Here is a 27,456-nt window from a genome sequence, read left to right on the forward strand (position 1 = left end):
TTCATTTGACAACAACAGCTTTCCACTTTGCAACCGACCATTTTAATTGAGCTTTGGCCCAGAAAAGATGGCTGTGTTTCTGGATCATGTTCAGATATGGATTCATCTTTGCGTGATTGAGCTTTACCTTGTGTTTTTGGATGGCACGGGAAACTGTGTTCACAGTGATTTCTTAAGGTTTTCCTGAGCCCATGCAGTGATGTCCATCATAGAATCATGCCTGTTTTTAATGCAGTGCTCTCTGAGGCTCCAGAGATCATGGGCATCCAGTATTGCATTTCGGCCTTGTCCCTTACGCCAAGAGAATACTGAATATATGCTGTAGATTACATTTTTTTTTTTTTTACGTTTTTCCAATTTTATGCTGAAGAACATTATTCTGTTTGACAATTTTTAGATGTTGTTTTTCATAAATTGGTGAACCTCTGCCCATCTTTACTTCTGAGACAATTCGGACTCTCTAAGATTCCCTTTTTATATCCGGTCATGTTACTGACTTATTATAATTGTTGCCAATTAACCTAATTAGTTGCAAAATCTTTTTCCAGCTCTCCCCTGTAAGTTCCACTTACTTTGCCAGATTTTGATTGCCCTGTCTAAACTTTTTTGAGATGTATTGCTGCCATCAATTTCAAATTCACCTTATTTTTTCTTAAATGGATATATTTTCTCAGTTTAAACATGTTTTCTATTGTGAATAAAATATGGGTTTATGAAACTTGCAAATCTTTGCATTCTGTTTTTATGTAGATTTTACACAGCGTCCCATCTTTTTTGGAATTAGACTTTTACTTACCTGAGCTCAATCTCAATCTAGCAATGGGCCCAACAGCGGAAGCTATCTCTTCACTAGAAATAGAGGCAGCAACAGGAGTCATTGGCTCCTGCTGCTGTTAATCACAGCCAGTGAGCAGAGAGTGAGGAGCAATGCAGCTCCAGACTATACCAGAAAGCAGAGCACACATTTACAGAGTCAAATCACATCACCCCAAGGATATCAACAGGTATTGGACCAGGTGCTCACCAAGACCTGCATATAGTTAGCATTTTGCCCATAGTAGAAACTTTTAACTAATAATAAGCAGTTAATCCGAAGCGGTACAACTATCATTCCTCCTCATCCACACCTTTTCAAATTTAGTTGATACCCCTCTACTAGGATATGTAGCTTTGTACAGCAGTAAGGCATTATTAACATTTTCCAAGCCACAATGGTGGGGGCCACCAGTTTCTTCCATGACAGAATAATTATTATTTACGTGCATAATACATAAGCAGGGAAGTAGTGTATGGATCACCTTTTTGGGTGCCAACGGATCCATCAGTCACAACAGACTGCTATGGTAGGTCTGATGGTAATCGTAACTGACTTGACACAGTCCATAATCTCTGCCCAAAACTGCTGGATCAGTGTGCAATGCCAGAATATGTGCAGACAATGTGGAAAGATTCTCGCAAGTTTAGCTGGAGTATAATATATTCTATGGAGAAATTTGAATTGTATCAGGTCATCCCGTACTCACACCAGTCTAGAAACGGTTCCACACAGTGCCCCAGTCATCAATATCAAGCTGCGGGAAGTCTGACAACCAGGCAGCATGACAGGAGGCCACAAAGTTGGTAGTATCTATAAACAGTTGTTTATAAGCAGCAGACAGGGCTTTAGGGAGGTTTTGGTCTCTAAGCAAGGATTCCAGATCACTAACCCACACATCTATGTTAGAGAACCCAAATTGAGCATAAAAAGCATGCCTAAACTGGAGGTAGCGAAATAAGTGTGAGTTAGGGAGCTTTTACCTGTATTTAAGCTCCCCAAACATCAACAGCACCCCATTACCGACTACTGATCCCACTGTCTTGATCCCATATCTCATCCAAATAATGAGGTCAGGATAGGAGAAAAACTGAGGCAAGTAGGGATTATACCACAATGCTGTATAGCGAGACACCACACTGTCTTGGAGTTCATCTTCCTGGGCAACTCCCATTCCTTAATGACAGATCACATTGACCCCATAAGGGGCCTCCCATCCAGTGAAACACTAAATGGGACAATGCCTCGTAGGATCCTACAACTGTGACCTCCAGTGATACTGCTGCATCATTATCAGGCTGTGTCAACCACTTGTGTGCAAAGACTAATTGTCCTGCTAAAAAGTACCTAGTACAGTTGGGTACCGCCAACCCCCCTTCTTTCCAGGGCTGCTGTAGTACTTGTAATCTGAGACAGGGTGCCCCGCCTCAAAGAAAATCCAAAACTACCCTGTCAATTGCCTCAAAAATAGTCTTGGGTATCCAAACCGGTAAGTTTCTGAAAATATATAAAATTTGAGGGAGAAATTTCATTTTTAACAAATACATTTTACCAATCAGGGAAAGACAGCAAGTTACACCAGGCTTGTGTGCGGTGTTTAAGGGTTTGCAGTATGGGAATTATTTAATTCATTTTTAATATTCACAGCAAACTCACCCATCCATGTATGTCTTGTCTCCATACTTTATTTTGTTGAAAATCATTTTAATAACACCCCTCCACCCAGCACTTCTAGTCACAGCCATCTTGAAAAAGGGCATATGATTTATGTAGCATTTACTTCCTGGAATCCATCTGCCTAAGTTCAGGCATGCAGGAAAGGGTGTGGGTAGGTGAGAAAACCTCCCCTTCCCTCCTCCCAGATGAAAAAAAAATGCCCATGAAAACTCCTAGGATGTATGACATCACTCAGAAACTAGGAAGCAACTGAAGAAATGTAAAAAAACGCAAACGAAAAAGATTAAACGTTAAACTAGGTACAAAAAAAAAAGATTTAAAGCTGAGCTCCAGCCAAGGAGCTAAAACACGTGGTAAAATATAAGGTTGCAAAAGTTTCACCAAAGAAGTAACTCTGTACACCCCTACTAGAATGCACAACCAGTGACCTTTAACTATACATTTTGTACAGGTTACTCAAGAACAATCACTACTTGGAACATTGTTATTCTGGATCTTGCATATCAAAAATGTTAAGGGCTCATTCACACCTAGTGCAGTGATTGCCATTTTACCACACTGGGTTAATGCCAGCCACTGCTAGGGCATATAAGGTTTGGGGTTCAGTGAGCTGTGGTAAAATGCAGACATTTAGCAATGTACCACAGCGCACACAAAGGCACTACGTGCGCTGTGTATAGATATGAGTGATGGGGTTTATTTACTAAAGGCAAATCAGCTTTGCGCTACAAGTGCGCTGCCTGTAGATCTGAGGGGGACATGCAAGAAAAATAAAAAAACAGCATTTTTGCTTGTACATGATTGGATTATAAAATCAGCAGAGCTTCCACTCATTTCAGATCTTCTCCTCCGATCTACAGCGACTGCACTTCCTTGTAGTGCAAAGTGGAGTTACCTTTAGTAAATCAACCCCGATATGTCACACTGGGGTAGATTTACTGAAACTGGAGCACTCAGAATCTGGTGCAGTTTTCCATGGTAGCCAATCGGCTTCTAACTCCAGCTTTTTTAATTAAGCGTGGGAAATAAAACCGGGAAACAGATTGGTTTCTATGCACAGCTGCACCATATTTTGCACTCTCCAGTTTTAGTAAACACCCCCTCTGTGACACTTTAAATAAAGTTTTTTTTAAAAAAAAGCAGAAAAATGCTACTGTGCATCCCAGTGCCCCTCACTACAGCTCACTACCAATGAAAACTGAAGGCTGCCTGCATGTTAACCACTTCATTACCGGGCTATAGTCATATGATGTCCGCAGATGGGATTTCCCATTCTGGGCGGGCATCATGTGACGTCCTCGTTTTCTCATTGCTCCAGGGGGGCCCGCAGTGTGATGATCGGAGATGAGATGTGTCCCTCGGACACAGCCTATCCCAGATCCGTGTAAAGAGCCAATAAAAAATGTCTCTTTACCATGTGACCGGCTGTGTCCAATCACATGTATTGCCCACGTGCACGGCGCTCATGCACGCCCCTAGGGCGCGCACAGAGCGCCGATCGGGGACGAAGCTTGTCACCTTGACACAGCCCAACCTCCATCGCAGTAAAGAGTCAATGAAATCATATGACGTCCTCGTTTTCTCGCCGCTCCAGAGGGGCCCGCAGGGTGACGAGCGGAGATGAGATGTGTCCCTCGGACACAGCCCATCCCAGATCCGTGTAAAGAGCCAAAGAAATTGGCTCTTTACCACGTGACCGGCTGTGTCCAATCGCAACCGGTCACAGAATGTCAACAAACCGCAGTAACGAGATGTTACCGGGTTCTCCTCCTCACACACCGATCATGTGTGAGAAGGAGATTTCTGTAACATGTCGTTACCGCTTACAGTACACACCAATCACACTGACTGCCCCCCCCAATAAAGAGGACCTGTCACCACCCATCAAAGTACCTGTCACAGCCCATCTGAGTACCCGAGTACCTGTCACAGCCCATCTTAGTACCTGAGTACCTGTCACAGTTTATCTGATTTCCCCCTCACAACCCGAGTACCTGAGTACCTGTCACAGTATATCTGAGTACCTGTCACAGCCCATCTGAGTACCTGTCACAGTATATCCGAATACCTGAGTACCTGTCACAGCATATCTGAGTACCCAAATACCTGTCACAGCCCATCTGAGTACCTGTCACAGCCCATCTGAGTACTTGAGTACCTATCACAGCCCATCTGAGTCACAGCCCATCTGAGTACCTGTGATAGTATATCTGAGTACCCGAGTACTTGTCACAGTTCATCTGAGTACCTGTCACAGTTCATCTGAGTACCTGTCACAGCATATCTGAGTACCCAAGTACCTGTCACAGCCTATCTGAGTACCTGAGTACCTGTCACAGTATATCTGAGTACCCGAGTACCTGTCACAGTTCCCCTGAGTACCTGAACTGTCCATCTGAGTACCCGAGTACCTGTCACAGTTTATCTGAGTACCTGTCACAGGTCATCTGGGTACCTGAGTACCTGTCACAGAATATCTGAGTACCTGAGTACCTGTCACAGCCCATCTGAGTACCTGTCACAGTATATCTGTGTACCCGAGTACCTGTCACAGTTCATCTGAGTACCTATCACAGTTCATCTGAGTACCTGTCACAGTTCATCTGAGTACCTGTCACAGTTCATCTGAGTACCTGTCACAGTTCATCTGAGTACCTGTCACAGTTCATCTGAGTACCTGTCACAGTTCATCTGAGTACCTGTCACAGTTCATCTGAGTACCTGTCACAGTTCATCTGAGTACCTGTCACAGTTCATCTGAGTACCTGTCACAGCCCATCTGAGTACCTGTCACCAGGCCATCAGAGTACCCCAGTACCTGTCACCAGACCATCAGAGTACCCTGGTACCTGTGACTAGGCCATCAGAGTATCCTGGCATCTATCTCCAGCCCATAGAGTACCCAAGGACCTGTCACCAGCCCATCGGTGTACCCGAGTACCTATCTGCAGCCCATCATAAATCACACAAATAGGAAACATAAGGGGAATACAAAGACACTGGATTTCAATAGAGCCAACTTCCCTAAACTACGAACCTTACTAGAAGGCATAAATTGGGATAAAATCTTAGGAACAAAGAACGCGGAAATAAAAAAGAGATGGGTTTGCTTTAAGAGCATATTAAATAAGGGCATTAGCAAATGCATCCCATTGGGTAATAAATTTAAAAGAGCAAATAAAAGTCCTGGATGACTTAACTCCAATGTAAAAATGCCTGTAAAAATGCATATAAAAGCAAAGGAGAAGGCCTTCAAAAAATACAAGGTTGAGGGATCATCATCAGCATTCAGACTTTATAAAGAATGCAACAAGAAATGTAAGGGTGCAATAAGGACGGCTAAGATAGAACATGAAAGACACATAGCGGAGGAGAGCAAAAAAAAGAAATTCTTTAAGTATGTAAATCGTAAAAAAGGGAGGACAGGCAATATTGGCCCAAAAAAGAATGAAGAAGGACATCTGGTTACAAAGGATGGAGAGATGGCGAAGGTATTGAATTTATTCTTCTCCTCAGTCTTCACGAGGGAATCGGGGGGATTCAGTAACCAAAACTGCAATGTTTATCCTAAAGACACATCACAGGAAGCACCTCCGTGGTTAACAGAGGACAGAATTAAAAGGAAACTTAACATTAATAAATCACCAGGACCAGATGGCTTGCACCCGAGGGTACTTGGGGAACTCAGTCAAGTAATTGCCAGACCATTGTTCCTAATTTTTACTGACAGTCTACTGACTGGAATGGTACAAGCTTATTGGAGAAAAGCCAATGTAGCACCAATATTTAAAAAGGGCCAAAATACATCCCTGGGAATTACAGACCAGTTAGCCTAACATCAATAGTATGTAAACTCTTGGAGGGGATGATAAGGGAATATATACAATATTTTAGTAATGAGAACGGTATCATTAGCTGTAATCAGCATGGATTCATGAAGAATCGTTCTTGCCAAACCAATCTACTAACCTTCTATGAGGAGGTGAGTTGCCAGCTAGATAAAGGAAGGCCCGTAGACGTGGTGTATCTGGATTTTGCAAAAGCATTTGACACAGTTCCCCATAAATGTTTATTGTACAAAATAAGGTCCCTTGGCATGGACCATGAGGTGAGTACATGGATTGAAAACTGGCTACAAGGGCGAGTTCAGAGGATGGTGATAAATGGTCAGGGGTGGGTAGTGGGGTCCCCCAGTTTCTCTGCTGGAACCAATCCTCTTTAATTTGTTCATAAACGACCTGGAGGATGGGGTAAACAGTTCAATCTCTGTTTTTTTGTGAACGATACTAAGCTAAGCAGGGCAATAACTTCTCTGCAGGATGTGGAAACCTTGCAAAGAGATCTGAACAAATTAATGGGGTAGACAACTACATGGCAAATTAGGTTCAATGTAGAAAAATTTAAAATAATGCATTTGGGTGGAAAAAATAGGAATGCAAACTATGCACTGGGGGAGAACCTCTGGGGGAATCTAGGATGGAAAAGGACCTGGGGGGGGGGGGTCCTAGTAGATGATAGGCTCAGCAATGGCATGCAATGCCAAGCTGCTGCTAACAAAACAAACTGAATATTCACATGCATTAAAAAGGGGATCAACTCCAGAGATAAAACGATAATTCTCCCGCTCTACAAGACTCTAGGAATATGCTGTCCAGTTCTGGGCACCAGTCCTCAGGAAGGATGTACTGGAAATGGAGTGAGTACAAAGAAGGGCAACAAAGCTGATAAAGGTTTTGAGGAAAGGTTGCGAGCACTGAACTTATTCTCTCTGGAGAAGAGACACTTGAGAGGGGATATGATTTCAATATACAAATACCATACTGTTGACCCCACAATAGGGATAAAACTTTTTCGCAAAACGGGGTTTAACAAGACTTGTGGCCACTCATTAAAATTAGAAGAAAAGAGGTTTAACCTTAAACTACATAGAGGGTTCTTTACTGTAAGAGTGGCAAGGATGTGAAATTCCCTTCCACAGGAGGTGATCTCAGCGAGGGGCATTGATAGTTTCAAGAAACTATTAGATAAGGACCTGAACGATCACAACATACAGGGATATAGAATGTAATACTGACATATAATCACACATAGGTTTGACTTGATGGACTTGTGTAATTTTTTCATCCTCACCTACTATGTAACTATATATCAGAGTATCCGAGTACTTATCTGCAGCCCATGCCTCATTAAATATACGTTAGGGTGCTTTCCAAAATGGAGTCATTTTGTGGTTAATTCCACTGTCCTGGTGCTCAAGGACCTTCAAAAGTGCGATGGGTAGGAATGAAATGAGATGTGTAATTTATGATCCGAGAATGCCTGAAGGTACTACTTCAATGTTGGGCCTCTGTATGTGGCCAGGCCATGTGTAAAAGTCTCACACGTGGTATCGACATACTTGGGAGGAGTAGCAGAATGTATTTTGAGGTGTAATTTTTGCTATATACGTGCTATGTGTTAGAAATATCTTATAAATTGACAACTTTGTGTAAAAAAAAAAAAAAAAAAAAATATTTCATTTTCTTTCCATGTTTTCAGAAGACTTGTGTAAAAAAAAAATTAACCTTTCAAAAGACTCAATATGCCTCATAAAATAGACATTGGGGTGTCTCCTTTACAAAATGGGGTCATTTTGTGGGTAATTCCACTGTCCTGGTGCTCCAGGGCCTTCACAAATGTAATAGGTTGTTAGGAAATTAGAGGTGTAATTTATGCTCCAAGAACGCCTGACAGCGCTCCCTGCATGTTGGGCCTCTGTATGTGGCCAGGCTGTGTAAAAGTCTCACACATGTGGTATCATCATACTCAGGAGGAGTAGCAAAATGTGTTTTGGGGTGTCATTTTTGCTATATACATGCTTTGAGTTAGAAATATCATATAAACTGACCACTTCGTGTAAACAAAAAAAAAGATGTTTTAATTTTTTTCCCATGTTTTCCAAAGACGTGGAAAAAATTAACCATTCGAAAGACTCATTTTGCCTTCTAGAATAGATGTTGGAGTTTCTGCTTTCCAAAATGGGGTCATTTTGTGGGTAATTCCATTGTCCTGGTGCTCCAGGGCCTTCACAAATGAAATTAGAGGTGTAATTTATGCTCCTAGGACCCCTGATGGTGCTCCCTGCATGTTGGACCTCTCTGTGTGGCCAGGCTGTGTAAAAGTCCCACGCTTGTGGTATCACCACACTCGGAAGTAGTAGCAGAATGTATTTTGGGGTGTAGTTGGAAATATGCATATGCTGTGTGTGAGAAATAACTTATTATGACAATTTTGTGAAAAAAATAAATCTTAATTTTCCCAAGATTTGTGGGAAAAAATACAACTTCTAAAAACTCACCATGCTTCATACTAAATACCTTTGACTGTCTACTTTTCAAAAAGGGGTCATTTGGGGGTATTTGTACTTTCCTGACATTTCAGGGCCTCAAGAAATGAGAGGCTGTCAGTGCATCAGGTGTGATCAATATTCAATGATTTGCGCCATAGCTTGTAGACCAGGGATCTCAAACTAGCAGCCCTCCAGCTTTTGCGGAACTACAAGTCCCATCATGCCTCTGCCTGTGGGAGTCATACTTGTAATTGTCATCCTTGCAATGCCTCATAGGACTTGTAGTTCTGCAGCAGCTGGAGGGCCGCCAGTTCGAGACCCCTGTTGTAGACTCTATAACTTTCACAGAGACCAAATAATGTCCACTAGTTTTGAGTTGTTTTTACCAAAGAGATGTAGCAGTATACATTTTGGACCAAATTTATGGACAAAAATTACTTCTTTGCAAAATTTTATCATATAAACTAAAAAAAGGTGTTTTTTTTCAAAATTTTTTTTTTTTTTTTCACTTATGTCGCAAAAAATAAAAAACCCAGTGGTGATTAAATACCACCAAAAGAAATCTCTATATGAAAAAAAATGTAAAAATGTTGTTTGGGTACAGTGTTGTATGAATGAGTAGTTGGCAATCAAAGTGTGAGAGCACTGAAAGCTAAACATTGGTCTGGGAAAGGAAGGGTGTATAAATGTCCTGTATTGAAGTGGTTAAAACCAGCTTTTATGCACCGGCAACATTAAAGTGGAAGTAAACCCTTCTATCGTTTTCAGTCAAGGAAGCTGCCATCTTGCCCTCTAATGATTCCTCAACTGCCATAATGCTGCACATGTGATCAGTTATGAAACCAGCCATTGGATGGTTTGAAAGTTTGGTTGAGAGCACAACCAGTGTGAAAGTTAGCATTTCTGGCATGCCGGGAATGTAAGTTTTTTTTGAAACTGGGTTTACTCCCGCTTTAACCAGCTGTAATATAAAACCAATGCTGTAGCCTGTTGAAATGTTCCAGAAATCACAATTCTCAGTGGTTGCCAACAGTACATGTTTTATAAATACACTTCTTTTAAGATTACAGAGCTGTAAGCACCTTGAAGCTATTACATTTTTTAAATTCATACTGCTCATTTTTTTAGATTATGACATCCCTGGTAGACTGATAGACTTTGCGGAGGGGGTACACATTCATTTCACAAATGAGCTACTCCATGTGTAATGCTCTTTTCATAGTGACAGATTAGCTTTAATATGAACCTTTTCTTTTTAAAACAAAATCACTGGTAAAGTCTTGGGCTTTGAACACTGAGTCCTTGCCATGCTCAGAGTTACTGATCTGAGGACAAATGCAGGTACTTGCAAGCGTCCCAAAGTTGCCTGCACTTTATCAGTGATGGTAGTTTATATGCTTTGGTGGACTTGACCGGTTCCCTTTAACAAAGCTGTGCAACTACCTGAAATTCTGGAAAGCATAAATCCCTGGCAGCCACCACGCACTGTATTTCATAAAAAATTGTCCTGTAACATAACTGTTTCCAGCTGTCATTTCTGCGAGAAGCTGAATGGAAGCACTTGTTGCTTTGGACAGCACAGAGATGTTTCTTTTCAGAATGCCTTGGTACACAAGGCCCTGTATCTTGAGGTCAGCATACACATTTGACTCATTCTATAGTTCAGGAGCAACACTGAGATCTCTCTCAGCCCTGTAGTTTAACCACTTGCCGACCGCCTAACGCCGATGTACGTCGGCAGAATGGCACGGGCAGGCATAAGCACGTACATGTACGTGATTTGCCTCCCGCGGGTCGGGGGCCCGATCGGGCCCCCGCCCGGTGCCTGCGGCGGTCGGTTTTCGTTCGGGAGCGATCCCGGACGAGGGGACGGCCATTCATTCATGGCCACCCCCTCGCGATCGCTCCCGACGAATAGAAATCCCCGGTGACATCACTTCCTCTCCTGTAATGTAAACACAGGAGAGGAAGTGATGTATTCTCTCCTCCGTGTCGGTATTTTTCGTTCCGACACGGAGGAGAGCGGATCAGTGAGTTGCACCAACACATCCCACACACAGTAGAACATGCCAGGCACACTCACACCCCCCCTTTACCCCCCGATCACCCCCCCAATTACCCCTGCCCCCCAGTCACAGTGACACCAATGTCATTTTTTTTTTTTTTTTTTTTTTTTTTGCATTGGTGTCATTTGTGACTGTAATAACTGTTAGGGCAGTTAGAGTTAGCCCCCTTTAGTTCTAATGTACCCCCCTAACCCCCCCAATAAAGGTTTAACCCCGTGATCACCCCCCGTCGCCAGTGTCACTAAGGCTGGGTTCACATTGCAGCGGTTTATGAGAACGAATGTGATTCGCACCGCACTGCAGTGCAAATCACATCCGATCTCTGTGCGATTCGAGTTCAGCCATTCGCCGCACCCGCCGCACCCGCCACACCCGCCGCACCCGCCGCAAATTCGCACGGGACCCTTTTTTTGGCCCGCAGCAGAATCGGATCGCATGGGTGTTCACACCATGCGATCCGAGTTTGCAGATCGCACTGCGATATGCGAACTGATCTGGGGGTGTCAGTAACATTTCACTGACACTCCCAGCAGTTCGCATAGGGCAGTGTGAACTGCCGCCGGGAGGCATGCGATGCGGGAACCCGCCGCGGATTCGCGGCGTTTCCGCATCGCTCCAGTGTGAACCCAGCCTAATAAGCGATCATTTTTCTGATCGCCGTATTAGTGTCCCAGGTGACGCTAGTTAGGCAGGTAGGTATTTAGGTTCGCCGCAGCTTTTTATAGCGCCAGGGACCCCCATATACTACCGCATAAAGCCCCCTGATTGCCCCCTAGTTAACCCTTTCACCAGTGATCACCATATAACTGTTACAGGTGACGCTGGTTGGTTAGTTATTTTTTTATAGTTTCAGGGCACCCGCCATTTATTACCTAATAAAGGTTTAACCCCCTGATCACCCGGCGGGTGTCATTTGTGACTAATAACTGTTAGGGCAGTTAGGGTTAGCCCCCTTTAGTTCTAAGGTACCCCCCTAACCCCCCCAATAAAGGTTTAACCCCGTGATCACCCCCCGTCGCCAGTGTCACTAAGGCTGGGTTCAGATTGCAGCGGTTTGAGAACGGATGTGATTCGCACTGCAGTGCAAATCACATCCGATCTCTGTGCGATTCGAGTTCAGCCATTCGCCGCACCCGCCACACCCGCCGCACCCGCCGCAAATTCGCACGGGACCCTTTTTTTGGCCCGCAGCAGAATCGGATCGCATGGGTGTTCACACCATGCGATCCGAGTTTGCAGATCGCACTGCGATATGCGAACTGATCTGGGGGTGTCAGTAACATTTCACTGACACTCCCAGCAGTTCGCATAGGGCAGTGTGAACTGCCGCCGGGAGGCATGCGATGCGGGAACCCGCCGCGCATTCGTGGCGTTCCCGCATCGCTCCAGTGTGAACCCAGCCTAATAAGCGATCGTTTTTCTGATCGCTGTATTAGTGTCACAGGTGACGCTAGTTAGGCAAGTAGGTATTTAGGTTCGCCGCAGCTTTTTATAGCGCCAGGGACCCCCATATACTACCGCATAAAGCCCCCTGATTGCCCCCTAGTTAACCCTTTCACCAGTGATCACCATATAACTGTTACAGGTGACGCTGGTTGGTTAGTTATTTTTTTATAGTTTCAGGGCACCCGCCATTTATTACCTAGTCTCACTAGTGTACCCCTAAATTTAGGGGTGTCTACTTTCCAAAATGGGGTCATTTGGGGGGGGTTTGTGCCATCTTGGCATTTTATGGCCTTCAAAACTGTAACGCCCTTAGAAAGCCTGAAGGCGGTGCTTGGTTTTCGGGGCCCCGTACGCGGCTAGGCTCCCAAAAAGTCCCACATATGTGGTATCCCCGTACTCAGGAGAAGCAGCAGAATTTATTTTGGGGTGTCATTTCACATATGCCCATGGCATGCGTGAGCAATATATCATTTAGTGACAACTTTGTGAAAAAAAAAAAAAAAAAAAAAAAAGTTTGTAATTTTCCCGCAACTTGTGGCAAAATATAAAATATTCCATGGACTCAACATGCCTCTCAGCAAATAGCTTGGGGTGTCTACTTTCTAAAATGGGGTCATTTGTGGGGGTTTTGTGCCATCTTGGCATTTTATGGCCTTCAAAACTGTAATAGGTAGTGAGGAGTGAAGTCAAATATTTACGCCCTTAGAAAGCCTGAAGGCGGTGCTTGGTTTTCGGGGCCCCGTACGCGGCTAGGCTCCCAAAAAGTCCCACATATGTGGTATCCCCGTACTCAGGAGAAGCAGCAGAATTTATTTTGGGGTGTCATTTCACATATGCCCATGGCATGTGTGAGCAATATATCATTTAGTGACAACTTTGTGAAAAAAAAAAAAAAAAAAAAAAGTTTGTAATTTTCCCGCAACTTGTGGCAAAATATAAAATATTCCATGAACTCAACATGCCTCTCAGCAAATAGCTTGGGGTGTCTACTTTCTAAAATGGGGTCATTTGTGGGGGTTTTGTGCCATCTTGGCATTTTATGGCCTTCAAAACTGTAATAGGTAGTGAGAAGTGAACTCAAAAATTTACGCCCTTAGAAAGCCTGAAGGCGGTGCTTGGTTTTCGGGGCCCCGTACGCGGCTAGGCTCCCAAAAAGTCCCACATATGTGGTATCCCCGTACTCAGGAGAAGCAGCAGAATTTATTTTGGGGTGTCATTTCACATACGCCCATAGCATGTGTGAGCAATATATCATTTAGTGACAACTTTGTGTAAAAAAAAAAAAAAAATTTTTTTTTTGTCATTATTCAATCGCTTGAGGCAAAAAAATAAAATATTCAATGGGCTCAACATGCCTCTTATCAATTTCCTTAGGGGGTCTACTTTCCAAAATGGGGTCATTTGGGGGGGTTTTGTACTGCCCTGCCATTTTAGCACCTCAAGAAATGAGATAGGCAGTCGTAAACTAAAAGCTGCGTAAATTCCAGAAAACGTACCTTAGTTTGTAGATGTGACAACTTTTGCGCAAACCAATAAATATACAATTATTGACTTTTTTTTTACCAAAGACATGTGGCTGAATACATTTTGGCCTAAATGTATGACTAAAATTGAGTTTATTGGATTTTTCTAATAACAAAAAGTAGAAAATATCATTTTTTTTCAAAATTTGCGGTCTTTTTACGTTTATATCGCAAAAAATAAAAATCGCAGAGGCAATCAAATACCATCAAAAGAAAGCTCTATTTGTGGGAAGAAAAGGACGCAAATTTTGTTTGGGTACAACATTGCATGACCGCGCAATTACCAGTTAAAGCAGCGCAGTGCCAAAGTGTAAAAAGACCTCTGGTCATTTACCAGCAAAATGGTCCGGTCTGAAAGTGGTTAATAGCATTTATAGAGTTTACTATTCTTAGGAGCTCATTCACATAGCACATACATTATTACAACATAGAAAACTGTGCATGCATTTAAAGGTGTTTGCCATGTTTTTAATTTTTCATGGTTTTTGTGTATTTTTATTTCCTGTTAAAGTGGTACTAAAGGAAAAAAATAAATAAAATAACCAATGTTCTACCTGCATACTCTGTGCAATGGTTTTGCACATAACAGATCCAATCCTTCTCATCTCAGGTCCCCCGCTGGTGGAGTTACTGGCTCCTCTCCCTGGTGAGTGCCCCTATAGCAAGCTGCTTGCTATGGGGGAACTCATGCATGCTCGCTACCAAGCCATGCTCTTTGCGTCCATTGACACAAACGTGGCACAGCCCCACCCCTCACTCCTCCTCACTGTCTGTGATTGACAGCAGTGGTAGCCAATGGCTCCCGTTGCTGTGTCTGAGCCAATGAGGAGGGGGAGAGCAGCTGCTTTCATGCACATTGCTGGATCGAGATTAGGCTCAGGTAAGTATTTGGGAGGGGAGCTGCACACACAAGTTTTTTTTTTTTACCTTCATGCATTCTAAAAAACCTTCAGCCTTTAGAACCACTTTAAGGTTTGGAAAGGAAGCCATAGCACAGCAGAGGAATCCCTATTATCGGCATTTATTGTGTAGGATTTCCATAAGCTTAATAATGACAGCCCCCGTCTTAGGATACGGACTTCTATTGTTATGCTTGTGGATGTCCTATACCAGTGATGGCGAACCTTGGCACTCCAGATGTTTTGGAACTACATTTCCCATGATGCTCGACTACATTGAAGAGTGCATGAGCATCATGGGAAATGTAGTTCCAAAACATCTGGAGTGCCAAGGTTTGCCATCACTGGCCTATACAATAAACACAGATATTAGTGATCCCTCCAGTGTGGGGTTGTTTCCTTTTCTTGCATGGTGCCTGCTAGTGAGGATAGCTCGGTCTACCTCCAGCATCCGGTATTCAATTGGAGGTGGGGAGGAACAGCTTGGAGTGGAGAAATCTGTCAAGAGTAATCCATTTTGTCAATGTCGTTTACCTTAAGGCCGCGTACACACGGGCGGATTGTCTGGCCAACTAAGTTCGTCAGACAATCCGACAGACAGTCCGTCCAACATTTGAATGAACGGACTTGACCACACACGATGAACAGACAGTCCGTTGAAAGCTTGCGCGATGACGTGTACAGCACGTACGACGGGACTAGAAAAACGACGTCCAATACACTGCAATGCAACCTTCGGCCGTGTAAATCCTTTCTGAGCATGCGCCATACTTAGTCCGTCCAACTTGCCTACACACGAGCGGACTGTCCGCTGAAACCAAGTTTGGACGGACAAAATTACGGAAATTCCGAAAGACTTAGTCCGCCAGACTGTCCGCTGAAAAAGTCCGCTGAAGCCCACACACGAGCGGATTGTCCGCTGAAACACGGTTCAGCGGACTAAGTTGGGCAGACAATCCGCCCGTGTGTACGCGGCCTAAGGAGGCTTCTTTTATTCAGTGCCTTAAACAAGTATTAATACCCCTTGAAATTTTCCACATTTTGTCATGTTACAACCAAAAACATGAATGTATTTTATCATTTTCCTTCTACTTCACACAATTATGTGCCACTTTGTGTTGGTCTATCACATAAAATCCCAATAAAATACATTTACGTTTTTGGTTGTAATATGACAAAATGTGGAAAATTTCAAGTGTTATGAATACTTTTTCAAGGCGCTGTATGTACTGTGTATTCGAAATAAACCCAAACCAAAAATCGAATTTATTGCAGATTACGCATCCTTGGTTAGGTGGCTTTGTTTATTTTACTTTTGCAGGCTCATTTTGCTTTATTTTCACGTGGTAATCCTGGAAATAACACACTTCCTGTCCCTGGGTCGCTACGTCACTCCACTTTTTTTTATAGAGGGAACTATGGTTGTCACCCTATTCTGCTTTCCTGGTATGGACTACAAACATGTCTGTATCTATTTCCACTATATGGAGGGCAGGACAATTAGTAGTTTACAGAAGATATTTAGGAAGAAGGATGTTTGTCGGTGTAGCTTACATGAATTATATGGACACAGCATTTCACCACATTTCTGACCAGATCAACAGGTATTTTCTTAGCTTTAAAAAAAAAATTAAATGAAGCCACCACAGCTAAGAATTCTAAGCTACAACCTTTTACATATTTTGTTCTTGGGTTTAATTATGCATTAAAGCAGTAATGTTCCATGCATCACGGCCATTTATCACTGTACTACAGATGTTTGTGATTGTGTTGTCTTTTGAAATTTTAATTGAAATGTCTGTAAAAATATCAATCAAATCTCTGTGTTTTACATGGCAAGACACGGAGAGTGTATAATAAAAAACAAAGGTAGCGCTCTAATTTGTAGATATTAATTTTATTTTACAATGTTGGAGGCTGGCCCTCCCATGCCTAGCTACTGGTTATTGAGCCTACCCATCATGCTCAGTAAGCAACAGTTCAGTTAGTGGGGGAACTGAAGAGGGCAGGATTAAGCTTTGGTAAACAAGGTCTAGATTTATATATCAGGTGTCCCAGGGTGGGTGACGTATGTGAATACAGGTGAGGCTTGAGGGTATCTGCTTCACAGTCTTTATTGATGGGAATAAGTTGTGCTTGACATATATTTTTTTATTGTTTTGTTTCTTTGCTGAAGCTCTGTTCCCCAAGATTTTTTTTAAGTTTGGCAATATTCCTACTAAAATTGTTTGGAAGATGGTATGTAGTATGGGAAGAAAATTCATCCTCATTTGCACTTTGCTCACCACTTTTATTTCCATGGTATCATATTGGCGAATCCGCTTGGAATGTCACGGTTGTTCATCTTGAATTTTTGCTTTCCTTTGTTATAGAATTACTGGGACTTCAGGCTGATTAATAATGGCAGAAGGAATTTTGTGAGACAAAATCAGTTATATTCTTTCTTTTTTTTTCTTTGTCTTTCACAGACTACAGAATGAGAAATGGATGAATGTAAAAGCGGGCGATATCATCAGACTGGAGAATAATCAGTTTGTGGTTGTATGTAATAATTTATATTTGTTTTTATTGATTTGCAGATTTTTTTTTCAATATTATAACTACCGAAAGGATAGGCAATAAGACATGTAAGGCTTCAGTTAACCACTTGACATCCGTGCTATAGCCGAATGACGGCCACAGCTTGGATCTGAATTCCCGGGTCCATCATATGACGGCCTCCCTTGTGCATGCTCCCGGAGCGCGCTGTGATCCCCAAGTCACTGGGACTCGGATGATCACCGATCTGAGTAAGGGGCCGCTCCCGGCACCTCACCATGTGATCAGCTGTCAGCCAATGACAGCTGATCACATTATCAAAACAAAAGCTCAGTGATCTTGTTTTTTCTCCTCATGCTGATAGCGGAGGAGGAATAAAAAGCCGATCACCAGCTCAGTCCCGAAGAGGAAGAGGCAATTATGCCTTATTTATGCCATCTGACAGTGCCCACAAGTGCCACCTATCAATGCCCACAAGTTCCACCTATCAATGCCCACAAGTGCCACCTATCAATGCCCACCAGTGGTGCCACTTAGAAGTGCTGCCTATCAGTGTAACCGATCAGTGCCCATCACTTCCACCCATCAGTGCCCATCACTGCCACCTATCGGTGCCCATCAGTGCCGCCTCATCAGCGTACATCAATGACGGGCAAAAATTACCTGTTTTAAAATTTTACAACAAAATAAAAAAAAGTTTTTTTTTTTTTTTTAAATGTAAAAAGACCGATTTTAACAAATAAAAATCGCACAGGCGATCAAATACCACCAAAAGAAATCTCTATTTGTGGGGAAAAATTATAAAAATGTATTAATTTGGGTACAGTGTACAATTGTCATTCAAAATGTATCAGCACTGAAAGCTGAAAATTGGTCTCGATAGGAGGGGGGTTTAAGTGCGCTGTAAGCAAGTGGTTAAAAGCCTTGAATAGGTTTCTGGAAGTTAGAAAAAAATGTAATCTTGGATAGAGTTGGCAATTCTGTCAGATTTTTATTAGTTTTTTTTCATCATTTTGGAGCATTTCCCTTTACTTTTTGCACCAGTGATGGTGGTCACTTGGAAAATTTGTGAGGTAAAATGATTCCAACAATGTCACAGATAACAAAGGTCAGGTATTTAACCTGAAACCAAACTAAAAGCAAGAATACTCAATGCTGCAATAGCCACAAGTTTTCACTCATGTGCAGCCCTGTGCACATTCTGCAGATAAATACGAACAAGCACATTTATTTTATTGCATGTCTCTTCTGCAATAAATAACCTGCCCTTTAGCATTTTTTTTGTGTTTACCATTATATTCAGAATTGTCTCATATAAGGAAAAGACAATGTTATAAACAACATTGAAAGGGTTTTAGGATATACAGCAGGGTTGGAAACATTAGAGATGATCCAGTCGCAAAACTTGAACTCTGTAGCGAGAGATGGAAACACAAGAGAATGATTCTAAGAAGTCTACTTTAATTCATACATAATGCACAAAATATTGATGTGACTGATGATAGAGACAAATTTATGTGGTGTAAAGACAATGTTTGAGTTAAAGTGACACTGTTGCAAAAAAGTTATAAAAAAAGTAGTTATTTTTAAAACATAAGTATAAGACTTCCAGTTCTGGTGCCTTATGAGTATGGATGCATAGCAGCCGAGCTTCAGCCAGCCCTCAGGATTCACTGCAAAAATCAGTACCCTCACATTGCAAATTTACCCTAAGCACAGGGGGGGGGGGCCTTTTGGTGAGATTCATATCAAAAGTATCACTGCAGAGGAAACAATGCACTAAATCTGAAAAAAAGCTAACCTGCTTATCCAGGATGGTGGACAGAGACAAGAGACCTTGCTACACTCAGCAAAGATGAAGAGAACACAACAGATGCAAAACCTTTACCAAACCTGGTGATCGGCAATGCAGGTAGCCACACATCTTAAACCTGACTTTGTTAAAATAAATAATGATCCAGCACCTTCAGAAAGTGCAGAACATGGCTGCCAATAACGAACACATAATTAATTCCCTGGAACAGCGAGTGAGCTTGAATCAAATCACTACTCAAACTCCAATCTATTCCTATGTACAAGACTGAATACCTTGAAAATATTGCCAGGTGTAACAATTTGCATTTTGTGGGGCTTCCAAAACTGCTTAAACCTCTTAACCCACATAAATTCTGTGCTCATGGCATCCTTGAAGCAATAGTACTGCTGAGCCTGTTTGAAGTATTAAGGGCACACAGACTAGGCCTGTCATAGCCTGTTATTGGGACTATGCTGAAAAAGCAACCCATCGGCATATTGGGAACAAATAAATCTTTTAGCGTAGGGACACAAACTTCTCTGAATTTTTGTCACCTTTTACACCGATCCACTGCAGTTTCCCTGCAGCAATGGTGTCCTGTGGTTTTTGTGTAGATTACCCATGCTTTGCCTTAGACTTTCATCAGATTGGGCAGTTTGTGTGTTTTTTGAAAGCACACCAAAAGTCCTTGCAGCTGATCAGTGTGGATGGGGCCTAAATTGCACAAAACCTACAACCAAGCATGCAAAATGCTTGTGGACAAAAGGATGACATTCTTATTGCTATATCCAGCCAATATAAAAATATTCACATTTGCGCTGACACACATGAATCTACAGATCTGGAGGAAGCAGAACAATTCATACAAACATTCTCATTTCCTCGACCTTTGCTGAAACACATTGCTTCTTCAAACCCAGGACTAACACACTCACTGCAATTCAATCCTAACTCCTTTCATCCACCACCTTGTTTGTGTGGATGGAAGAATCTGTGTATGGCCAGCCACCAAGGGACAATGGAAACTTAAGCCATGGAGTCACAGGAGACAATCTGGCAGCCTACCTCCACGTTCAGAGGAGGTAACGGACCTCAAAAAGGTTGAAGCAAATGTGCCTAAGGATCTGCCCAACCCACAGGGAGTAATGAACTTTGCTGCTGACGACTTTCAGGTTGTGGCCTTGTGGCTCACTTGAACAAGCAGCCTGCATGGGTACATGGGAGTTAGAGTCTCTGGCAGCACTGGAGTGGTGGGATCAAAGGAAAGCAAAAGCAAGAGTCTCTGTGAGCAATGGGATGTTGGGACCACAGGAAAACAGGTGAGATTCTCTGGAACCACTGGTGTGCTGGGTTCATAAGAATATAGGAATGTTGGGAACATAAGGAAATGATTCTGGATGGCTGCCCTTCCAAAAATCCTTTTATTGACGCTTCATATGACAAGTGGTTGAGAGATGGAGCAGGGGACAAAGAGGTAGATGCGTTTCGTGCAAATATTAGTGCTTAGTCATTACCTATTGGAACTAGTCACCACAATCGCCTATATACTGCTTTAATGTGTCATCATTAGGTTACAGGTGAACTAACCAATTCAAATAAGTACTCAGCTGGTGTTACAAAGAAAACCCAGCTGGAATACACAGTACTTACACTCAAATCTGATGTAAAGAGTTTGGTCCAAATCCACTGCCAGAAAAAATCGGATTCATCGATTGAACTTGAAACAAACTCAACACATCAGTCAAAATTATTGTATAGTTACAACATACACAAAATAATAGAAAACATGTATATATGTATACACACAATGAAGTTGATGTTAAGAACAAATTATTTTAAAAGCAAAGTGTTAGAACATCATGAGGACCAATACTGGCATAGTCCCAAAATATGTGCATAGTCTCAAATAAACATCAATGGCAAAAAATAAGAAATAGATGGTAAAAGACTGCAGGAAACTAGCTAAGAGAGGGAGAAAAAATAAATTTAAAAAAGGGTAGGAGAGAAATAGGTGCTAATAGACTGCAGGAAACTAGCTAAGAAAATAAATAAAAGAAGAAGCAAGGGGAGGTCAATCATAAAAATGGGTAAGATCCCACTCAAAATTTAACCCATGTTCTCAAATGGAAAATCCAAAAGACTTCCCGTTTGCAAAGCAACCTGAAGATATCACATCCCCTAGGTCAGGGATATGCAATTAGCGGACCTCCAGCTGTTACAGAACTACAAGTCCCATGAGGCATAGCATGACTCTGACAGCCACAAGCATGACACCCAGAGGCAGAGGCATGATGGGACTTGTAGTTTTGCAACAGCTGGAGGTCCGCTAATTGCAGATCGCCGCCCTAGGTGGTCTTTTAACTCTTTCAGTCCCCTGTATTTGTGGAGCTGCAAGACCGCCACCATGTGATCTCTTAAAATGATAATCAACATTTGTAGAGTAGTACTTCTGCATATCATACACATGATAATGGAAGCGATCCCGCAATCTCCTTGTTGTTCTGCCCACATATTGTATATGGCAGAGTTTACATGTAATCGGGTATATCGAATATCTGGTGTTACAGTTTATAAAATCCTTGAGACTGTAATTTCTGCCACTAACTCTAGACTTAAATCCTTCTCCCTTAATCAAACGTGGACATCGGAACCTTCCAATCAATCAGATATTGTAGCTTCCCACAAGGGACTTTGGAGTCCAGAATTTAACATCATGTATTGGGTTGGTTGGGAGAGATGGGTTGGCAGAAGGAGCAGCCAAAGATGAAGAACAAGAGAATTTGTTCAAAACAAGTGGCATGGAAGGTGTTAGATATTTTCAGGCATAGAGAAAGACAGTCTGTAGCAAACCGGGTTGCCTCTTGTGGAGATAACATAAGGCCGATGTAATGTGAGGTAAATTCATACAATAGGACCTTGAGACAGATATTCTCTGTAGGCAGCCCAACATTGTCCCCAGGGTTAAAGAAGTGGTAATCTTCACGGATTACAGGCACATTTTTTGCCAAAACTGATTGTGGACCTGGGACCAGACCTGGTTTATGTTATCTTGCATGGCATCTAGCACTGGGATCTTAAGAACTCATGGCATGGGGAACAGCAGATGTGGGTGCATACTATAAATGATGTGAAATGGAGATTCTTGGGCACTGGCATTTTGGTAACTATTATGGGCAAACCCTGCCCAAGACCAGAGAAATCCAGTTGTCCTGGGGCGACACCAAAGCTCAAAGAAATTGCTCAGGTGACTGCTCAGTTCTATCAGTTTACCTATTGGATTGTGCATAGTAGGCCAAAGAGAACGGTTGATAAACTGGACCCTGTGATCCAACTCTATACTGGATTTCCCAAATAACGATTGGCATCACGACTGTTGATGAAGACAGTAACTAAAGAGTTGCGAAATGTGCAGTTTTAGAAAATCTGTCTACTACTATCCAGGCTACTGTACAGCCTTTGGATGGAGGGAGGGGATGATATGGCAGTGGAGCTCTTTGAGAATAGGCAACAGAAGAAGAGGGCCAACTGGTTATTGGGTAGTATACGTGGTTTTGGCTCAAACCAGACAGGCCTGCATACATTTTTCTACATCTTTGGTATGGACTAGCCACCAGTATAGACTTGAAATACAAGGCATTTTTCCTCTTTAGCAAAGAGCCTGTTGTAATGAATACCTTGTAGGACTGTGAGGACATGATGTCTTGGAGTAGGTACATCCATAGAAAAGATCACATGTCATTAAGGTAGATGGCCATGCATTTATAAAGAAGGTCACAGAAAATCTCATTGTGTTGGAAAACTGCTGGGACATGGCATGGCCAATAGGCAAGATATTCATAGTAGCCATCATGGTTGTTAAATGCAGTTTTCCTTTTGTCTCTTTGCTTTTATGCAAATCAGGGTGTAGGGGCTACACCAGTCAACTTTTTAGAAATTTTTGGCACCGCAGAGATAATGTGCATCAGCGGGTATTTATTTTTAAGCGTGAAAGCATTCAGGTCACAATAATCAATTTAGGGCAGAGTGAGACATTTTTTTTCTCAACTAAAAAAGAAACCCAATCCAGCGGTAATATACTTTGACATTGCCTTGGTTTCTGGAAAGGATCTTTTGGGATGCTGGAACTGGGACCAAACAATGGCTTAATCATACAACCTATGAGGTGGAAGTTGATTTACCTTGCATTTATAGAAAACATTCAGGAAGTCCACATAGTTGATTGGGGCTACAGTAGAGATCTTCAAGGAAGCCGAAGGATATGGTTTAACCAGGAACACATTGGCAAGACATCTGGAGTGGCAGTATGGACCCTGGGCTAGCAGACTTGAGGATCAATCCAGCATTTGTTAATGTTGTTGCAGCCAAGTGAGACCCAGGACAAAGTTAGGCCCCATTCACACCTGACTATAGCGTTTTCAGGCAGAAAATCGCACGATTTTACAGCGTATTTTGGAGCGTTTTTTTGCCACGATTTTGTGCAGGGCAAAAGGTCACCAATGTAAAAAGAAGAAAAATGCCCAAATCTGCCTGATTCGAGTGACCAAACAAGTTCTGGACCCCTTTTTATCTTCAGGCGTTTGGCTTCAGGCGACTTGGAGTGGAGATGTGAACCATCTCCATTGAGAATAAAAGATTTTTTTCCCTCCAGCATTTTGTAGCTTCAGGCTTCAAGCTACAAAACGCTCAGGTGTGATTGGGGCCTTAGAGAAGGATTGGGGCAGGTTCAGAAAGGACATGATCTAAACAGAAGTTTGAGCTCCCAAATCCTTCTTTCTTTTGCTATCTCCAGCTACATAATGCATTTGTGTCCCAGTTTGGCTCTGCTAAGCTGGATCTTAGACCTTCAATTTTGGACAATGTTCTCTATGACTCCATGAAATACCGTTAGCTGAATTATATAAGGAGCTGTTTCCTGTTTCGCCTCCTTCGGTGATCGAATGTAGGGAGCAGTGGGGGGAAGAGGTCCCAGATTTGGGTGGAGAAGAGTGGGACAATATGTGAAACGTTCCCTTTGCTCAGTGTCTGCTAGAGACCCATCTGGCTGCATTAAATACACAGGCCTTGGGACAGGTGTTAAGTTCTTTGGAGGGAAGGCGCGAGCAGCCCAGTTGCATAGGCTTTTCTTGGGGTAGTGAAGCAAAGACATTGGGTGTTTCTAGGATTTGCTTGAAGGTAGGAGCCAGGTAAGGACTGAAGGTCTTACACTGATGAGCCCTCTCTTGGACATGCGCTAAAAAGCTAATGTCAATCTGTATTGCCAGGGAGACAAGGTCATCAAGGGTGGTAGCAGTCTCTCAACTGTCCAATTCATTTTTTATGTGATCTGCAGAAGGTAGTTGTAAGAGCTTTGCTAGTACAGGAAACTGCTTTCAGACTAGATGGGTCCCCAGGCCAAGGCTTGACCAGAAAGCAGGGAAACTCTATACGCCTTTTTGGCCCATCCATTGGGAGGTTCTGCTGCTGCAGTTAAAAAAAAGTCTACATTGATTCACAAAACTGCTGCAGTCCTTGGGTTCTTCAGAGATGCATGAGTGTTAGTAGGTGTAGCGTGGAAGCAACTGATGAACTAGATTGATGCCCTTGAGAAGGTTGCGGTGGGCCTGGAGTTAAAGGAGCCATTGGTAGAGAAGTCTGAAGTTGCTCCAGCTCAGTGGAAAGGGCATGACTCACCTGAACCTGGTTGCCTCTTGGAGGCTGAGCCTTTGCATGAGACACTTATTGGGATCCACCACTGACTGCTGTTGCATGAGACGCTTGTTGGGATCCACCACTGACTGTGATTCTTCTGTCCTGGTTCCAGCAAACTATTAGGGGCGGCAGTCCATACTCACTAGGAACAGAATAACCACGGATTGATGGTAGTAACTGGACTTGTATGGGGATGCAGATCACAGAGGAATCACTGAAAGGTATTGGTTCCCTGAGAGTCACTGGGAGACACTGGAAGCTTGGGGCATGGAGCGACAGAAGACAATCTGGTAACAAGAAGAGGAGACATAAAATACTTGTGTGCGGAATGACAGCAGAGGTATATCTGATACTGGGTGCTATTGGATACTCCAAAGGCTTGGCAGGAACAGGACTCAAGGTGCTGGCATCTTCAGCGAAGGTGAAAGCCCTGTGAAGAGCTGAGTTGCAGGGTCTAAGGAGCCATCTGATTTACGCCATTGCACTCTACAAAAAGTGATGAACTCTGCTGCTGACAGCTCTTAGGTTTCGGTCCCCTGACTCAAACAAGGATGGAATGAGAGGAAAACAGGTTCTAGCATCTGGAAGCACTGGTTTGCTAGGATTATGTGAACTCAGGAACAAGAGTGAGAGTCTCTGGGACTACTGGGTTGCTGAAAACACAAGTATACAGGAGGAGTGCATTAGGACAGATAAGCCTGGACAGAGGAGGGCAGTAAAAGCAGGAGGTTGAGCCATGGTTTTTCCACCCCATTTTATGTGACCGCTTCCTGCTTAGGGCTCCTGGTTGTTCGGGAACCAGTTCTCACCAGTGTCATAACAACCAGACAAAAGGCAAGGAATATTGTGGGCATTATTTGTGATTTTTTTTCTCAGAAATTTGCAAAATGAAGATTGTATGCATATACGCATTAGTAACAATCATAGCATAGAGAAACTGGAAAGTAAGATGTTCTCATTTGTATGCCATATCATGGTGTTTGGGTGAATGGGAGCCATCCAGAATTGTTCTATCCAAGCAGTCTAGTCTCTTTAGATAGAGAAGAGAAAGTTCCAGTGTAAAGATTCCAGCATTTAGTTTTGTGTAGGAGAGTTGGAAAGTTGCTTGCAGCTTGGCTTGGATTTCAGTTTTTTATTGTTATCTGCATTCCGCGGAAGATTACCCTCACTTTCTGTCCCAGTGATAGTGGTCTTACCTTCCAACTCTGCTCAAACCGTAAACGGTTTAAGCTGGAGTTACAATTTTAAAATGAGGATAGGCACGATTATGTGTTTATCACAAATAGACTGTTGAAATATCTAAAAGCAAATATATCAACAATTTTAAACACTTAAAAAGTAATATATATATATATAAAAATTATATCTGCATTCGGTAAAAAATCAGCAGATGAACACTATAACCCCCGATATTGGGCACAAGGATAAATGCAAAATATAAAGTGCAGCGCTAAATTAAGCTGTGAATATTAAATGACACAATGCCTACCAGCATGTGATGAACAAAGTGGGAACGTGCAATGATACAATGTTACTATAACCAATATTCAATATTAATAATTAATCTAACCTGGTATATTAATTGATATGGAATATTGGTTATAGTGACATCGGGGATTATTTACGAAAGGCAAATCCACTTTGCACTACAAGTGCACTGCAAGTGCAGTCGCTGTATATCTGGAGGGGAAGATCTGAAATGAGGGGAAGCTCTGCTGATTTTATCATCCAATCATGTGCAAGCTAAAATGCAGTTTTTTATTGTCCTAGCATGTCCCCCTCAAATCTACAGTGACTGCACTTGTAGTGCAAAGTGGATTTGGCTTTCGTAAATAACCCCCATTGTATCATTGCACGTTCGCACTTTATTCATCACATGCTGGTAGGCAATGTGTCTATCTCGGATACACCTGCGCCAGACCTGTGTCTCCTGTCCTCCAAATGCACCCGCAGCCTGCAGACTCGCCATAACCAGCCCTTAACCCCTTCAAACGCGAAACAAGCCACACAGGTGTTGAGGGTTAAACACGCAGAGCATAAACTCTTTATTAAGTACCAAACATACACTTTTAAACACAGTTAGGGACACTCCCTTTAGCCTTGTCATAGAGGGGGTAGGGGACAAGGAAGCACCAATGGAAACGCAACACTTGTATATTCAAACTACAGTTGAAACACTTAAAGGGATTATGATAAGCAGGCAGCCCCTCCTTACACATCCCCTGCTGGGAGGTGTCTCCAGACCTTTGTCTATGTGCCATAACCACAATTAAACACAGCAACAGGGGAGAGAAGGGATGTAGCATTACATTACATTATCTCAATGCCATTTTTTCCCCAAGTCTCTCTCTGTCTCTTCTGGGCCAAAATCTGTGGGAAGGAGGCCAGCCCACAGCACCCTCCAAAACACACAGTGACAGTAGGTTCTGTCACAGTGTCATTTACTATTCGCAGCTTAATTTAGCGCTGCACTTAAAATGTAATAGTGTTAATAGCCTAAGAGCAGGGATCACAACGTTCATACTGTTTGTTTTGACCCAGAGGACTCTCTTCTGTGTGCCTCCATGAAATAATGTTCACATTGTTACCAGCGGCCTGAACCCCCCCCCCCCCCCCCCCCCCCGCCTTCAGGTGTAACTCCTGCCATATGCAATTTCCTTGTGCCATTGAATTGTATCTATA

At 42.7% G+C, this 27,456-nt stretch overlaps 1 protein-coding gene across 2 annotated transcripts in view; it reads left to right on the plus strand.

Annotated features, from left to right (window-relative positions):
- Positions 1 to 27,456, plus strand: part of ATP8B4 (ATPase phospholipid transporting 8B4 (putative)) — a 531,442-nt gene that overhangs the window by 286,400 nt on the left and 217,586 nt on the right. For both annotated transcript variants that reach the window (XM_077470822.1, XM_077470823.1), the window contains exon 8: positions 17,222 to 17,294. In XM_077470822.1, the coding sequence (XP_077326948.1) occupies positions 17,222 to 17,294 (73 nt within the window). The remainder of the gene's footprint in view (positions 1 to 17,221; positions 17,295 to 27,456) is intronic.

The sequence above is a fragment of the Lithobates pipiens genome, unplaced genomic scaffold (genome assembly GCF_037356315.1).
Source record: "Lithobates pipiens isolate NorthernLeopardFrog02 unplaced genomic scaffold, aLitPip1_a1.2 Scaffold_8, whole genome shotgun sequence".
NCBI classification, from domain to species: Eukaryota; Metazoa; Chordata; class Amphibia; order Anura; family Ranidae; genus Lithobates; species Lithobates pipiens.